Source organism: Rhinolophus ferrumequinum, chromosome 7 (genome assembly GCF_004115265.2).
Source record: "Rhinolophus ferrumequinum isolate MPI-CBG mRhiFer1 chromosome 7, mRhiFer1_v1.p, whole genome shotgun sequence".
NCBI lineage: Eukaryota > Metazoa > Chordata > Mammalia > Chiroptera > Rhinolophidae > Rhinolophus > Rhinolophus ferrumequinum.
In genome coordinates, this window is record NC_046290.1 from 48,066,633 (window position 1) to 48,082,679 (window position 16,047).

Sequence of the window (16,047 nt, forward strand, 5' to 3'; positions counted from 1 at the left end):
ACCCTGTTGTTGAGAGCTCGTGCTCTAACCAATTGAGCCATCTGGCCGCCCCAAATAAGCCCTACTTTTAATGGATTATTTGTGAAAGAATATGAAGGATTTTATTCTGTTAAAACACAGAATTCTGTTTTAAAAATTTTAGTGCCATTTAGTGTTTTTGTTGTAAATACAGTATGCAGGTAATTGTGTTTGTGTTTGGGAGATTATTCCTGAATTAGTTAATTTCAAACGTATGAAAAATAAGGTGCCTTTGATTTGTGTTCTTGTCCAAAAGAAACCAGATTCCACAAATATAAATTGATAGGAGGTAACATAAGTTAAAACAATCAATGTACAGTAAGCACATTTAACATCGTTTTTCTAGACAGATGAAAAAAATGATATTCCTATCACAGTTACCACTGCGTCTATGGAAGTTTTCAGTCTTCTGCTCTTTTATTTACTTCCTTGACTAAAGAGGGCTTGAAAAAGTCCAGCAAAGAAACACACAAGATCTATTCAGTGCTGTGCTTGTAGGAGATTAAAGAAACAGAGGAAGTACTCAATTACTGCAGTAATCACCTCTGCAAAGCCTTCATCATGGAATCTTTATCCAGTAGGGGATCTTCCTCCAGGTAATAACATTAAGGTCAACAAGAGAGTTGATACAGGCAAAATCTCACTATAATGAATTTTACTCACTGCAATAAAATACGAACTAGCCAATCTTACCACAGGGGTAGTGACTTGGGCATTTGTAATCACATATACTTCAGACCTAACCTAATTAATGATCCATTTACTGTTTTCAGTTATGACTCTGTGTATCAAAATTAAGTGGGAAACAAGGGACCATTAAGTTGGATGATGAAAATAAACACAAGCCAAATTTACCATTTTATTAGGCTCAAAATTTGATATATAAGGAAATAATGTTACTGGTAACACCTGCTATTACTTAAAAAAAAAGACTGGATCAAAATTATTGAAGCAGGTTTTCCCTGCTTTAACAGTATTTGCACGTTTTAATTAAACTAAACATAATTTCAGAAATCATGCCCTAGATTTTTTTGGACCTAGAGCTGAAAATGAGCTGACATACATAGCACCTTCATATTAAATGAACTATAGAAAAACGGAATTAAAACACATTCGAAATAAAAAGTGATGGTATGCTAATTATAACCTTTTCTTTCACCTCACATTTGAATCATTCAGTATGCTATTTTAGGAGGTTGTCTAATTGGATTTTTTCTATTAGTATTAATACAGAAATTAAAAAAGAAAATTGCCCTTTGATGGAACCAAATTGTAATGAACAAAAAAAAAAATCTAGGAGTTTTCAAACACAGCTCAGATCTCTTTCTCTTACACATGTTGAAAGGAATACAACTATGCTTATTATTAGAGTCACAGAATCCTAGAGAGATTTGCTGGATAGAATAATTAATAACAAATTAACAGTATACTGTTAATCCAAAAGAAAAATGGCCAAGGATATGAATAGTTAATTCACAGCAGAAATGTAAACAGCCAAGAAGCAAAAATATCACCTTTAGTGTATCAGAATTGCAAAAATAAACTGAATTACAATATTCAGTGTCACTATAGCAAAAGAAACTGAGCTTGGAATGTAGCTGGTTCAACTTTTCTAAGGAACAATTTGGTAATCCAAATAAAAAAAACTTAGGGCTTTGTCCTAACAATTCTACTTCTAGGAATATATTTTAAGAAAATAATTGCATAAGTGTATAAAGATGTATATATAAAGATGCTATACATACAAGGATGCCCCAGTAGTACTACTTATAATAGAGACAAACTGAAAATAAATGAAATGTTAAATATTTGTTGAGTAGGTAAACTCAATATACATAGATCTGAAAGTACATAAGGCGATCTAGACCTGTATTTACTGATGAGAAGATGGACCTAATTATATGTTAAAAAAAAAAAAGCTGGTTACAAAATCGTATATACAGAATTATCTACTTAGGTAGGAAAAGACAATTATGCTGTATGTATTTATCAATATGTGCCTGATTTTTTTATATACATGAAAATATTAATAGTGATATAGTGTTTTAATTTTATTTAGTTTTTAGCTCTGCTCTAATTAGCATGTATTACTACACAAAAGGGAGTGGTGAAATAATTATCACAACAATGTGCTACTATGGACATAATGTGGTAAAGAGCTTTTCACAGAATTGTTTTTGCAATTATGCTCACCATAGATTGACCTGCAGATGTATTGCCCACACTGATTTTCTTTTTTCCAACAGAGGATTTTTTCTTTTTGATCTTTAAGGTGACATCTTTAGATGGTAACTGTGTTATGCAAATAACCAAAAAGATCCATTTATAAATCCAAGTCCTTTCTACTTTCTGTATAATTTGATTGAAAGCTGCTTCATTCCCAACATCTGTCCATCAGACAGATTCATGATCTGCTGCTACTAGTTTCCTACCATGTTTCCCTGAAAATAAGACCTAGCCGGACCATCAGCTCTAATGCGTCTTTTGGAACAAAAATTAATATGAGACCCGGTCTTATATCATATCATGTTATATTATATTACATTGTATTATATTATACCTGGTCTTATATAAGATCCGGTCTTATTTTAATAAGACCGGAATCTATCTATCACAGCATCATATATTAGGAAAAAAGCCCACTAGAAAGACTTTTCTTAACTTATATACGTGAGTTACACAAAAAATTAGGTAAAGAAAAGTAAGCCACTATTTAGCACAAATCTTGTAAAAATCTAGGCACCTGCTTCTCAGTGATATATTCACCTGGATTTGAAGGCTTTCAGCTATTCTACAGCTACAGCTAGGGCCCAGGTCTGGGTTCTGAAGCCCTGATTCTTAGGCACCTGTTAGTTAGTGGTTTATAGTCTTTTCTTGCTCTCATTACATTTTCTTCATTTATAGTCTGTGTGTTCCTATAGTTTAAGGGGAAATATTGACCAGTACTGATGAGTTTTAGTTTGTTATTTTACTATTTTAATGCAAGGTGCAACATGGCAGAATAAACTAAAGTCTCCCAGTATTATTTAGTTTTATCAGTGATTTATTGTAAATATGAGTCACTTTTTAAAAAGCATATATATAAATGGATGAGCAAAAGGTAAAAATTATTGTTAGTAAGTTTGGCTACAGGTGATTTCTGATAAATTAACTCATATCTTTCTTAAAAATGTTTAAGGAGAAAAAAAGCTACAGAAGTCAGAAAAACAATTTGATCCTTAAAACTTATTTTCTTTATTGCATAGTCAAAAACTAATGTAAATTTTATTCACATGTGTAAACTAATAGAAATTTGTTTTAAAATATGACTTTTAAACACTTTTATTTGAATACTGATAGAGAAAAAAATGACATAGATCATTTTGATCAGCTCAAAGAAATTATGTTATTATGTTAACGAAAGCTCACACTTACTGAGCACTTACTACATGACAGGCCCTAGGTAGATCAGAGTCCTAGCTAGATAACAGAAGTGAAGCACAGAAGAGTTAGGAAAGTAGTCCAAAATCATGCAGCTAACCAGGATTTAAACACAATCATTTTGACTGGGAATTCAGGTCTTATGATAACATAATGCAATCCAATAAAATGCAATCACTATGAAGATACTAAGTTGAATTGCAAAGATGTGAAGATAAAAAACCCTTTTTTCCAACTAATGCTGATGCTAAAATATATTCCTCCAAATATTTTATTCTGAGGGCAGAGACTGCATCCAGCTTCCTGTCATACATTTCTAAATCCTTACTGATGATGCCAATGCCAAATGACCAATTAAAACCAATTTCCATAGATTTAGCATAGAAACAGCAATATTAATTTATAATATTCAAGGATAATATGCATAAGTACGTGTTCAACATTATAATGGTAATGAGACAAACATTATTTAAAAAGTTATTTCCTGTTCACCTGAAACTAATATAAAATAATGCTAAATGTCAACTGTAATTGAAAAATAAAAATAAAAAAGGATTAAAAAAATAAAAAGTTATTTCTCTGCTGACTATGAGATATTTTAAATTAGAAGTGAGACTTCTAATTAGAAGTTGAAACCTGCTTTTATGCTATAAAATATCCTGTAGACCATATCCATCAAAATTGCTGAATCCTGTCTGAAGAAACAGATATTACATGATATTTAAAGACCAGGTAACTTCAACTCCTATATGGCAAAATTCCAAGCTATTCACAATGGAGGATACAACGGGCACATGCAATTGCGCCTGACAGAGGAACTATTTAGTAGACAAGGAAGGCCTTTTTAATTGCTTATTGTTATTATTTAAAATTTAAAACCAAAACAAGTGGCCAAACCAAAAGATTTCTAGGAACTGGGAAAGCAGACTGAAATACAGCACAGAAAGACTCAAGTCAACTCTGTACATTCATACAGTACCTGGGAGCTGAATCTGTGAACATCGTCAGAGGCACTGACTAGATCAATGGAAGACATGGAGGAAGAGCGACTATAGGGCTACCAGAGACAGACAAAGAAAAAACCAAGTAATCAGAACAAAGGCACAACAGAGCATTCAGTACCAACTTCCAAACACAAGATAAAGAAAGAGAAAACAAAGCACTATATGAAACAAGCTCAGTAGCAAGTGCTGACTTCATGCACCTAGTATGTATTATGCTCCAAAATCTTTCTAAAAAGAATGCAGTGCTTCCAATAATATAAAATAACACCACTTAACCCCAAAGAAAAAAGAAATTTAATATAACTGGCTATGCTTCTGGTTAACTATTTTGGACTAGTCACTCCCTATTCACCCCCAAGCTGCTTTTCCCCTTGAATAAAAAAGAAAGAACATTATGTTCAGAAGACTTCTAACTGTTTTGAAGGATGTATATAGAAGAAAACACAGTATCAAAAATCTCATTACTTAAATTCAAGAAAAGGGAGAAAGCTTATACAACAAGATACTTCCATCCACAGTGAAGCACAATACAACATACACTGTCAGTAAACTCTGACATTAGCTTACCTTTTGGACAAATCTGTGAGTCCCCACAGAAGAAAAGGCATCTCCAGATACCATGGGTGTAGGCCAATGTAACCTGACCTTTTCGCTCTGTGACTAAGAAAACACATAATGTTAAGATGGGATGGTTTTTAAGTGTGTTTTGCAGCTAAAGAATGGATAATATAATCTGAAAATACCAACATTTAATTATGGAACACTTTAGTACTTATAAATATTTGAATTATGAAACTACTCTAAAGATACAAGCCTTGCCAAATCCTGACACTTACTTTATGTATCTCAATTAAATCTCTTTTGGACTCCATAACTATTACTTTAGAACAGGGGTTAGTTTTTTGATTTTGCTCCTAGACAGACTCTCCAATACCAGCACGGCATCATTTATCATGAATCAATCCTAACACTGATTTTCTTATCCAAACTCTAGCCAAATTACTCCAATCATTCTACCTCTTTAGGGTCCTATAGGAATGTATCATTTGAGCCAGTATCATTTGCTTCAGTTATGTTCCAAAAAAAACCGTATCATGTATACCTTTGTCTCCTTTCCATAAAGGTATTCTGTCTTTATCCCATCATCTCACTGCTGTTGAGCTGCCACTTAACCTCCTTCTTCTTCCTCAGCTTGCCTAGCTTCTTCTCACTTATTCAATAAAGATTTACTAAATATAACGTACAAAAAACCCTGCTGGGTTGTATGTGTATGCCCATTTTCTACCTATGCAGAAGACAACTGGAAATTTCTATTCAGCACTATCTGAACATAACTTCAAAGATCTTGTTTCTTACCACTTTATTGCACGTATCTTTCCTCATGTTAGTAAATGATGTAAAACAAACCATATAAACTCAAAAATGTGTCACTAAAGCATACCTACCATGTTTCCCCAAAAATAAAACCTAGCCGGACCATCAGCTCTAATGTGTCTTTTGGAGCAAAAATTAATATAAGACCCGGTCTTATTTTACCATAAGACCGGGTCTTTATAATATAATAAATAATAATATAATATAATATAATAATATAATATAATATAATACAATACAATACAATACAATACCGGGTCTTTATAATATAATACCCGGTACCCGGTCTTATATAAGACCGGATCTTATATTAATTTTTGCTCCAAAAGACGCATTAGAGCTGATTGGCTAGGTCTTATTTTCAGGGAAACACGGTATGTAGTGGCTGTGCTGTTGAGAACCCTGTGCAATACCTACTGCATACAATGAGGGGAACAATCTGAACTTTGGAACTGATTTCATGCATTACTGAAGCTTAATAACTCTACAGCATTACCAACCACACTTCAATCCTCTGTCATATTGGCATATCTAGTTATTAGGAAAGGAAAATCATGGTCTTTTTAACAATTTGCTTTGTAGAGTATCTACCAGAGGGTGAAAAACAGATTGAAATTAAATAAGTTGAAAGCCCCATAAATATTTCTTTTTTCTAAAGCTTATAGTTTTCATTGATTCTCTTCAACTCCAACCCAACTACTATTGATATTCAGGAGAGTAGCATTTTAGAGTCAGAGGGGATGATGTGAATCATTCTGTCTAATTCCTTGTTTCAGATTAGAAAACCAAGGCCCAGAGAATTTAAGTAATAGATACATACAGTCAGTGGCAAAACTAAGAATAAGAATGAAGTTGTCTTGATCTCACAGTTCACTACTCTTCCTATAACATATATTAGATAAAAAAAACAAAAACAAAAAAACAGCCAAGAAGCAAGCAGTTACTTCTATGTTCTGTCTTATTCTCTATAATAAACTGTTCATCAAAACAAAACGACAATAACAAAACAAAAAACTAATCACAGTGAAGGGGAAAAAACCCTAAAAAACCAAACACAATGATGTCATGTCAGGTAATACTTTCGGCATCAAAAATTAGAGCTCATTTAGGAACTAAAAATTTCCCGTCTTACTGAGTGCTGTGTAGCATCTTTAAGGTATAAAAATATGACCAATAAGCTTTGTTAGTTAGCATGACATGAACTTTTTATCACTGACTTACGAAAAAAAAAAGTGAACATGACAGGCAGTCACTGTTTCAGGTGATTTACCCTTAGGTAGTTAGACCAGTAAACGAGCTTAATGGCCATGACTGCCTTAGCAGTGACAGGGAATGAACGTGTCAACATTTTTATGTAAGTTAATCTGTAGTATAAAACTGATGACATATGATTTATTTGCAAGTTGCTTAAAGTATTGGGAAAAGTAACTAAAATTCACCTGTAAGTACCACCTAGTGGTAATGCGTGGTGACTGCATTGAAGCAAAGGATCAAATTAATCTTGAAATTAAGAGTGAGAGGATTTAAGAAATACTTTCTTTCAGTTTCCACAGAAGCTAGGTATAACTCCTGTGAATTTAATTATGATAAAACACTGAGCAAAGTTAAAAGTGGGGAAGCAACTGAAGGTGAAGGCAGTGAAAGCAATAAAGGAGTTAATAAAAACTGAATGGCACTAATGTAGAAGAAAAATAAATTCTTGGTCATACTCCTTCTGGATTTAAATGGCACTTGGTGGTAAAGAGAAATTCAGAGACTGTTTTACTCAGAGTGAATATATGCTTTATATTAATGGAATGTTAATAAAGTTGGATACTTCAAGGGGAAAAGGCAGAGTATTTTAATTTAATTTCGTGTTAATTATGCATGCTTCCTTTAAATTATCACTGGTCTTCTTTCTATTTCTTGGAAATTGATCAATGAAGGAAGTGACTTAAAAAGAATCTTCTAGGGTGGTGAACACACAATGTAATTTATAGATGATGTGATACAGAATTGCACACCTGAAATCTATGTAATTTTACTAACAATTGTCACCCCAATAAATTAAAAAAAAAAAAAAGAATCTTCTACATTTGCGACTCAGTGTAGACACAGTTCATTTTCTAGGTCATCAATTTCACGATTTTCAAATCCTGTTTATATAATATACATCAAGGAATACCCAGTGTTAGAATTTTTCATAGATATACCTGTTCTTCTATTTTATCTTGTCTGTCAAGAGCAGCTTCAACAGCATCGAAGAACTCTTCTTCATTAATTAGACTGTTTGGGCCTTCCTATTCAAACACATAGGGAAAAAAAATAGCAGTTTATTTAAGAAAATGGAAAACACTGGTAACCCTGGCATTAACTTTAGAGGAAAGCTGAAAAGTGACTCAACAAACATTTATGAACTAATACACTAGATCATACTATAACAAGGAGGAGTAACTTAATGCTCTGTGCAGAATCATGAGTATAACAACTTACTCACTCAGTACTCATATATTTACTGTATATTGACCAACACTGTTAGGGCAATAATCTAGAGCAGGGAGGTGGTAAACTACGGCCCATGGGCCAAATCCAGCCCACTGCCTACTTTTGTACGGCCTTTAAGCTAAGAATTTCATTTTTAAATGACTGGGGAAAAAAAGAAAAGAATAACATTTCATGACATGTGGGAATTACATAAAATGAAAATAAAGTTTTATTGGAATAAAACCATGCTCATTCATTTATGTATTGTGTATGTATTGTGTATGCCTGCTTTCATAGTATAGCGGCAGAGTTGAATACTTGTAGCTTGAGTACTTATCACAAAAACCATATAAATTTGCAGAAAGGTAAATACAAAGTTGCCGAAGATCTACAGACAATGAGAAGTATAGATAGGAGTTCTGAGGGGAATCTCCTTAAGCAAAGACAATCATTTCATGGAGAAAGAAAAGTTGAACTGATGCTTGAAAGCCCGGTTAGATGGCAGAGCAGTGGTTCTCAATCGCCTGGGGAACCTGTTAAAATGAAAATTCCCAGGCTCCCATATACAGAAATTACTTTGCAAGCAGGTCTTGGGTGGAGCGAGGAATATGCGTGTTTAATAAATCTTCCAAGTGATTTTCATGCAAATGGAAACTCAGCTGTATCAGAAATGTATGAAGAATAGCAAAATTTAAGCAAGCCAAGAATATTTCTGATGTGATAAAACAAATAAATGGACTATAAGTTGAATACCTTCATATTATGGTAAAAGTGGACGCTGAAATGGTAGGCTTGGGTTTAAGGTTCCCTAAATTTATACATATACAAAATATGACACATGAATGATTGCTGGTCTATCTGGAATCTTCCCAGTTAGAATGATAACCCTAAGTTATCTCTACTCCACGAAAAAGTATCTAGACACAACTTGGGGTCACACAGGAAGGGTGGGAGGAACTATGGTATAATGCTCCTGTCATTTGCAACAGGCATATGAGATATTTTGATTTAACGCAATATATATATTTTTTTTAGAGTTATGAGAACTCTCTCACAACCCATTTAAAAAAAAAACAACACAAAAAACCCCACAAAAACTTTATTCAACTACAACATACATACAGAACAGTACATATCTCAGTGAATTATCATTAAGTTCACCATCTAATTGCTGCCCTTGGATTCCTGATTTCCAAGTTCCTCTCTACTAAGTACTCTTCTCTGGGCTCGTGTGCAGGCTCATCCTCCCCTGCTTATCTCTTAAATGTGGGTGTTCTTTAGGGTTCCACACTTGCTCTCCCCATAGCATTGTCACTCATTTCTCAGCCGTCACTCACTATCTGATGACTCCCAGATTCACAGCCTGTTCATCCCTCTCATAAGATCTTTACATCTAATAGTACATAGACCTCCTTGGATGACTGTCTCAACTCATAAGCAACATCTAAAATCTGTTCTTCCCCTACCTCCACACCAATCTGACAAAGGCAAAAACCTGGGCCTGTTCTTGGATTCTTCCCCTTTCCCCAATTCAATCACCGCATCCTTCCATTCTACTTTCCAAATATCAAATTTGTCCATGTCTATTCCTACTGTCTTCTCCTAATTTCGGCTATCTTCAGTTCTCACTGTAATACTGAAAAAGTCTCCAAGCCCCTGTCTCAACTGTCAATTTCAATCCATTCTCCTCACTGCAGGAAGCAAGAATGATTTTTCTAAACTGTAAATTTGAAAACTTCATTTGCTTAAAACCCATTCCTGAGGATCTGTACCGATTCCTGTAGATCCTTCTAGGCAGTCTCACCACCCCCTCCTCTCAACGGCCTCCATGCTCCACAGATAAGTTGCCCTGTGGCAAAATACTCTTTTGCTTCTGGACTCCAAACGTTTTCTTTTTTCTGAGTCCCTACAAGCAACAGTCTTTCTAGGCTATTTGCCTGGGTTAAAATCTACTCAACCTATTCATTCTTAAGGTTTCAGGCAAGATGTTGTTTCCTTTGGGCAGCCATCCCTACCTGTGTTAAAAGTGTTTTTTAATGTACATTATTCTATTTGCCTGTTACCTACTCTATATTCCCATTAGTATACAGTTGGGGGCGGGGGCCCTCAGGCAGGACCCCTCGTCACCCTTGTTCCTGGCAATATCCCCCATGCCTAGCACTACCTTGCATTATATTAATAAGTCTTAAGGACTGGATTTAAGATTATGAAGTAATTTCTGAGGCCACAGATGACAGAAACACTTAAACTTTTTCAACAATTAGAACATCATGAATGTTTGATAAGAACCAAAATAAACTCGTATTTTGAATTTGCGTCTAAAATCCATTAAGTGTAGTACTGACACAAGAAAATATAGATGGTTCAAATCTAAAAGGAGGGGAAATAAGCGTAAAAACAGGCCCTAGTTTATTTAAGAATTGTATATTTAACTTGATACCACAAGGAGTTGGTGAGAAAAAGGCTGAACTACCCTCAACCATTTTCTTCATTAAAAGAGGGTGGTACATTTCAAATGAGTAGAAAAGGATGGCTTGTTCAACACCACTAGAATAAAAGATTCCTACATTATATGATAATTTTTAAAAATCCAGATATATTAACAATATATTTAGAAAAGGCCATTAAAAAATAAACAGAAAATACAAATAATTATTCAAAGTAGAGAATGCTTTTTTAAGCATGATACAAAATGTAGAGATAAGTATATCAAAAGACTGAGGGATTAATTACATGAAAGTATAAAACTTTTATATGGCAAAACCATCAAAACACTTTTTAAAAACTATAAAAGCTTCCTTTTATAATTGAAAAATAATTGAAAAATGAAAAAGCTAATCCTACACATCTAAATCAACAGGGGGAAAAAAACCCCAAAATCCTAATAAGAAAAATGTCAAGGGACATGTACAAGTCATTAAAGAAGACAAATGATCAATAAACATTTTTTAAGAAAGGCTAAGTCACATCAATTAAGCAATTTTTTGTGTTTTTGGATTTGAATCTAGTAAACACATATAACCTAACACAAGGCCCTTCCCCCCTCCACCCTGCTCTTGCCCTCTGAAAGAAATCTATGTTGACAGAAATGGAGATAAGTATACAGTTATACTCACATGTTGCTGGTAGGAAATAAATTGGTAGCATATATTGTTAAATTAAAAACATGGGCTTTTTGTATTTTCTATAATTTGTTATAATAAATATCTATTTTATTTATAATATGAAAAAAATAATGTAATTTTTAAAAGTCAATAGTATCCCCCAAATAAACCTTTCTTTCTTTTTTTAAAATTAGTTTCAGGTATACGAAACTATGTAATAGTTAGACATTTATATCCCTCACAAAGTGATAATCCCCCTCCCCCAATCTACTACCCCTCTGACATCGTATACAGCTGTTACAATTCCACTGACTCTATTCCTTACACTGTACTCCACATCTCGTGACTTTATATATATTAAATTATAGTTGACTTATATATATTCAACATATATTAAATTATATATTATATATAGCTGAATTCAATATTATTCAGCTTCAGCTTCAGGTATACAGCACAGTGGTCAGGCATCTACATCGTCCATGAATTGGTCTCCCTAATAAGACAAGTGGCCACCTGACACCTTACAAAATCTTTACAACATTATTGATCATATTCTCCAAATTGTTTCATATCCCCGTGGCAATACTGTGGCTACTGATTTGTGCTTTCTAATCCCCTCACCTTCTCCCTCATTCCCACCCCACTTCCATCTAGCAACCATCAGTTTTTTCTCTATATCTCTAAGACTATCTATGTTTAGTTTGCTTATTTATTCTGTTCTTTAGATTCCACATATAAGTGAGATCATATGGTATTTGTCTTGCTCCATCTGACTTATTTCACTTGGAATAATGTTCTCTAGGTCCATCCATATGCACCCCTACGTTTATTGCAGCGCTATTCACAATAGACAAGATATGGAAACAACCGAAATGACCATTGGTAGATAACTGGATTAAGAAACTGTGGTACATTTATACAATGGAGTATTACTCAGCCATAAAGAAGAACGAAATCTTACCCTCAAATAAACCTAAAATGGCAAAACAATCTGCTTAGCTTCAGAACAAAAATCAAAATAGCTTGTATTTTGGTAATTTTTTTTTTTTAAAAATGCAGAGAATAGCTAATTACATAGTTTTTTACATTCCAGAAGGAATGAACTGACAGTTTAATGATTTTAAAATATTATAGCTCAAGTCTTATCATTATGGATTTCCAGTTAGAAATCAAGTCCATCACAAAAAAATATTCAATCAATATCAGCTCTTTACTTTTCCTTAATTCCAACATTAAAAATAGTCAAAACAGCAGCTTTTTTCCTCAATCAATTCCAACATAAAAATAGTCAATAGCTCTTTTTTACCCCTTTATAGAATAAAAATGACAATAAATTTTTCTTCTATTTTCTTAAAAATAATCTAATTATAACTTTTATCATCTTACTTCTGTCTTAATAATACTCCTTGCTACTCCATTTAAAAAAATGTTCTTTTCAGGAATACCAACAATGTTAATGACAATTTCCAGATATATTTCTTACACTTTTTTTCCTCTAAAGAAATAAGGTAGAAAAATAGTTTATAAATTTTAATATGTGTGTGTGTGTATGGAGAGGAAGATTTTATTAATTGCTTAACAAATAAACAAAAAGGGAAAGAAGTTGGTTTCACACATTTTCAAACATAAAGGCAAGGCAATCAGAACAGTTCCTGCTCTGCTGTGGATACGATCTCACAATATATAGCATGGACTAAAATCTTTTGTCTGTATTAAGTACTCAGGTTTTTCCTCCACTGGTTGCTTTTATTTAAAAAAAAAATTAGTTAGAAGATAACATTAAAAGTTATCATCCTCACAGGTGAGATAATAACTTGTCTTATAAAGTGGACAGGTCTAATAATGTGCCTTTTAACGCCTATACTAAACTTTATAGGCACTGAAAAAAAATCTATTTTAGAGTAAGCCTAGCCTTTATATATTATGGAATACATATTTAATTAAAATAAATATTGAAGAATTATATATTTAGAATATTTAAAGGTTAAAAAGTATTATTTAAAAATTATCACTTTTGTGACAAATATGGCCTATGTGTCTCTTTCCAACATCAAAACTTCATACCTCATAATCTGGTCCTCCAAAGTGGGATTTTTTCTTAAGTTCTGTCATAGCATTTTTGTATGCTTCCTCTAGTCTTCTTTTTTTTTCAGCTTCCTATTTTTAAAAGAAAGCAAATGAAAAATTTATCATTTGAAGTGGGGATTTTCTCTGCATTTCACCAGCATTTCAAAATTTTACGATTTGGCCAAAGAATAACTCCACTCCTATGAAAAATGAGTATTGTGCCCAAGAAAACACTTTTTTTCTAGGATACACACTACACACAAGCTACCATTTTAATAACCATTAAGATCACCTAATAGGTAGATTATGTATTTAAATGGATTAAGTCATTATTAAAGTAGCTACATGTTCAAAAAGATAAATTAGTACCAGAGAAATGCCTACAATATATTCATGTGTTTATTTTCCCCCAATAAAAGCAATATTTATTTTGTTATAAAGAAAGAAATGTAATGGATGCCAGGAAGAAAATAATTCAATAAATGGAATCAATGAATGCTAAAATACATTCTAAGATACATTTTTTATACTTTCCTACTACTGCTTAAAACTATTTTAGAGCTGAAAAAGAGCTTAGACTTCTACTTTAACCCTCTCCTTTTATAGACACTGTCTTCAATTTTAAAAGGTTAAAAGACCCAAGGTGAACACTTAAAAGAAAAAGGCTGGCCAATCTCAAACTTATTTCTACAATGGGCTGCACTGCATCAAATGTGATACTAAAGTCCAACAATCTTGTAAAGAACTGAATGGCTTAATTCAAATGCCTTACCTTAAATATTTAAGGGCTAAAAAGTCTACATTGAACTCATACAAAGCTAACCATTTCTAAATACCCTGTTTGAAATAAAACTAGTGCAAATCAATGAATTAGTTCATTAATCCAAAGATTAAGTGCTTTTTGTATACTCAATAGAAAATGGGACTACAGACCTGTCAGAATGGCTAAAAATTAAAAAATAAAACAAAATAAACACACATAAAAAACTGACAGTACCAATTGTTGTCAAGGATGAAGAGCAACTGGAATTCTTATCTATTGCTGGTGTGAGTTGAAACTGATATAATCACTTTAGAAAATTATTTGCCAATATCCGCTAAAGCTAAGCATATGCCCCATGAATCAACAAATGTATTCCTAGGTATGTGCCCAGAGAAATGAGTGCATATGTATAAGACATGTACAAGAATGTTCACAGCAGCTTTATTCACAATAGCCAAATATAAAAACCTAAATGTCCATCAACAGGAAAAAGAGATAATCAAATTGAAGTCATACAAGGAAATACTATACAATAATAAAAAAGAATAAACTACCACTAAATGCAACAACATGAATGAATCTCACAATCACTGTTGAGGGGGGAAAAAGACCGAGTATATACACTGTATGATTCCATTTATATGATGTCCAAGAACAGACAAAACTAATCTGTGATCCTGTAAGTTGGAACTGTGGTCACCTTTTAAGGTGGTGGTATGATTAGGCAGGGGAATGAGGGAACTTTTTGGGGTGCTATAGAAATTCTGTATCTTGATCTGAGTGGTGGTTACAGGGGCATATATAAATATACAAAAATCATCAAGCAGTACACTTAAGATTGGTGCATTTCACTGTATGTACCGTGTTTCACTGAAAGTAAGACCTAGCCGAACAATCAGCACTAATGTGTCTTTTGGAGCAAAAACACACAGCACAGTAATATTAAAAAGACTTAGGGGGAAGTGAAAAAGCATGTGGAAATTACACACATGTGAGTCTATTAATATAAGCAAATATCTTAAATGAATAGAAATTTTTCAGTGTGGTTAGATATCACAGATGATGATGGTCCCTTAGTGAAGGATAAAAAGACTAAAGACAAAAATTTTTAAATAAGCTAGTTGGGATGAGCTGAAGGATTCTCCTGAACCATCAGTCTAATAGATTTAAGGGGTTTTCCTGTTTTCTCAATACATTACTTTTTTGTGTGCACAGGGAATCTTCTAAAAATTCAATTTGATACATACTGTTATAGAGCTGAAATCTTTGAATATAGTTCGACTCTAGAACAATAATGAAATGTTTGTACCTTAAATGAATGTTTTTATTGCCTGTTTTCAAAGAATACATATTGCTAGGTAATAGGGCTTACTGTTACCTGCACTTGAGAATTCTGAACAATTCTCTTTTTTTCTAAACACAGGGACCTTCTTAAACACAAAGTGATATTCAAATCCTATGTCCATTCTGCCATTACATGAGTGAAGATATTGCTTTCTTTAGTGTCCTGCTCAAACTGATAAGACCTTTAAGCAATATGCCTCACTTATGAATGAGAAGATTCTGACTGATGTCTGGCCTAGTATGCAGAGCTGAAATATAGGAGAGAGTAAAATTCTTCTAACTATGCTACTTAATACTTCTGGACAAGTCTTTGGGCCTCAGTTCATTCTATAAAATGATGGCACTGGACTAGAATTAAATTCTCCAATGTATGTTTCGGTTCTAACATTTTACTATTTTACAGATGTTGAATAATAAACAGAAGTTTTCCTACTAAACAAATTCTTCAAATTCTACTAAGCCATACTTCACACTAGAAACTAAAGAC

General features: G+C 33.1%; 1 protein-coding gene across 2 annotated transcripts in view; it reads right to left on the minus strand.

Annotated features, from left to right (window-relative positions):
* Positions 1-16,047, minus strand: part of CERT1 (ceramide transporter 1) — a 92,659-nt gene that overhangs the window by 12,395 nt on the left and 64,217 nt on the right. Inside the window, exons 9-12 of one of the 2 annotated variants that reach the window (XM_033110051.1) lie at positions 13,451-13,543; positions 8,009-8,095; positions 5,010-5,102; positions 4,418-4,495 (exon numbers count right to left, since the gene is read on the minus strand). In XM_033110051.1, the coding sequence (XP_032965942.1) occupies positions 4,418-4,495; positions 5,010-5,102; positions 8,009-8,095; positions 13,451-13,543 (351 nt within the window). The remainder of the gene's footprint in view (positions 1-4,417; positions 4,496-5,009; positions 5,103-8,008; positions 8,096-13,450; positions 13,544-16,047) is intronic. The other variant, XM_033110050.1, reaches the window with a different exon arrangement.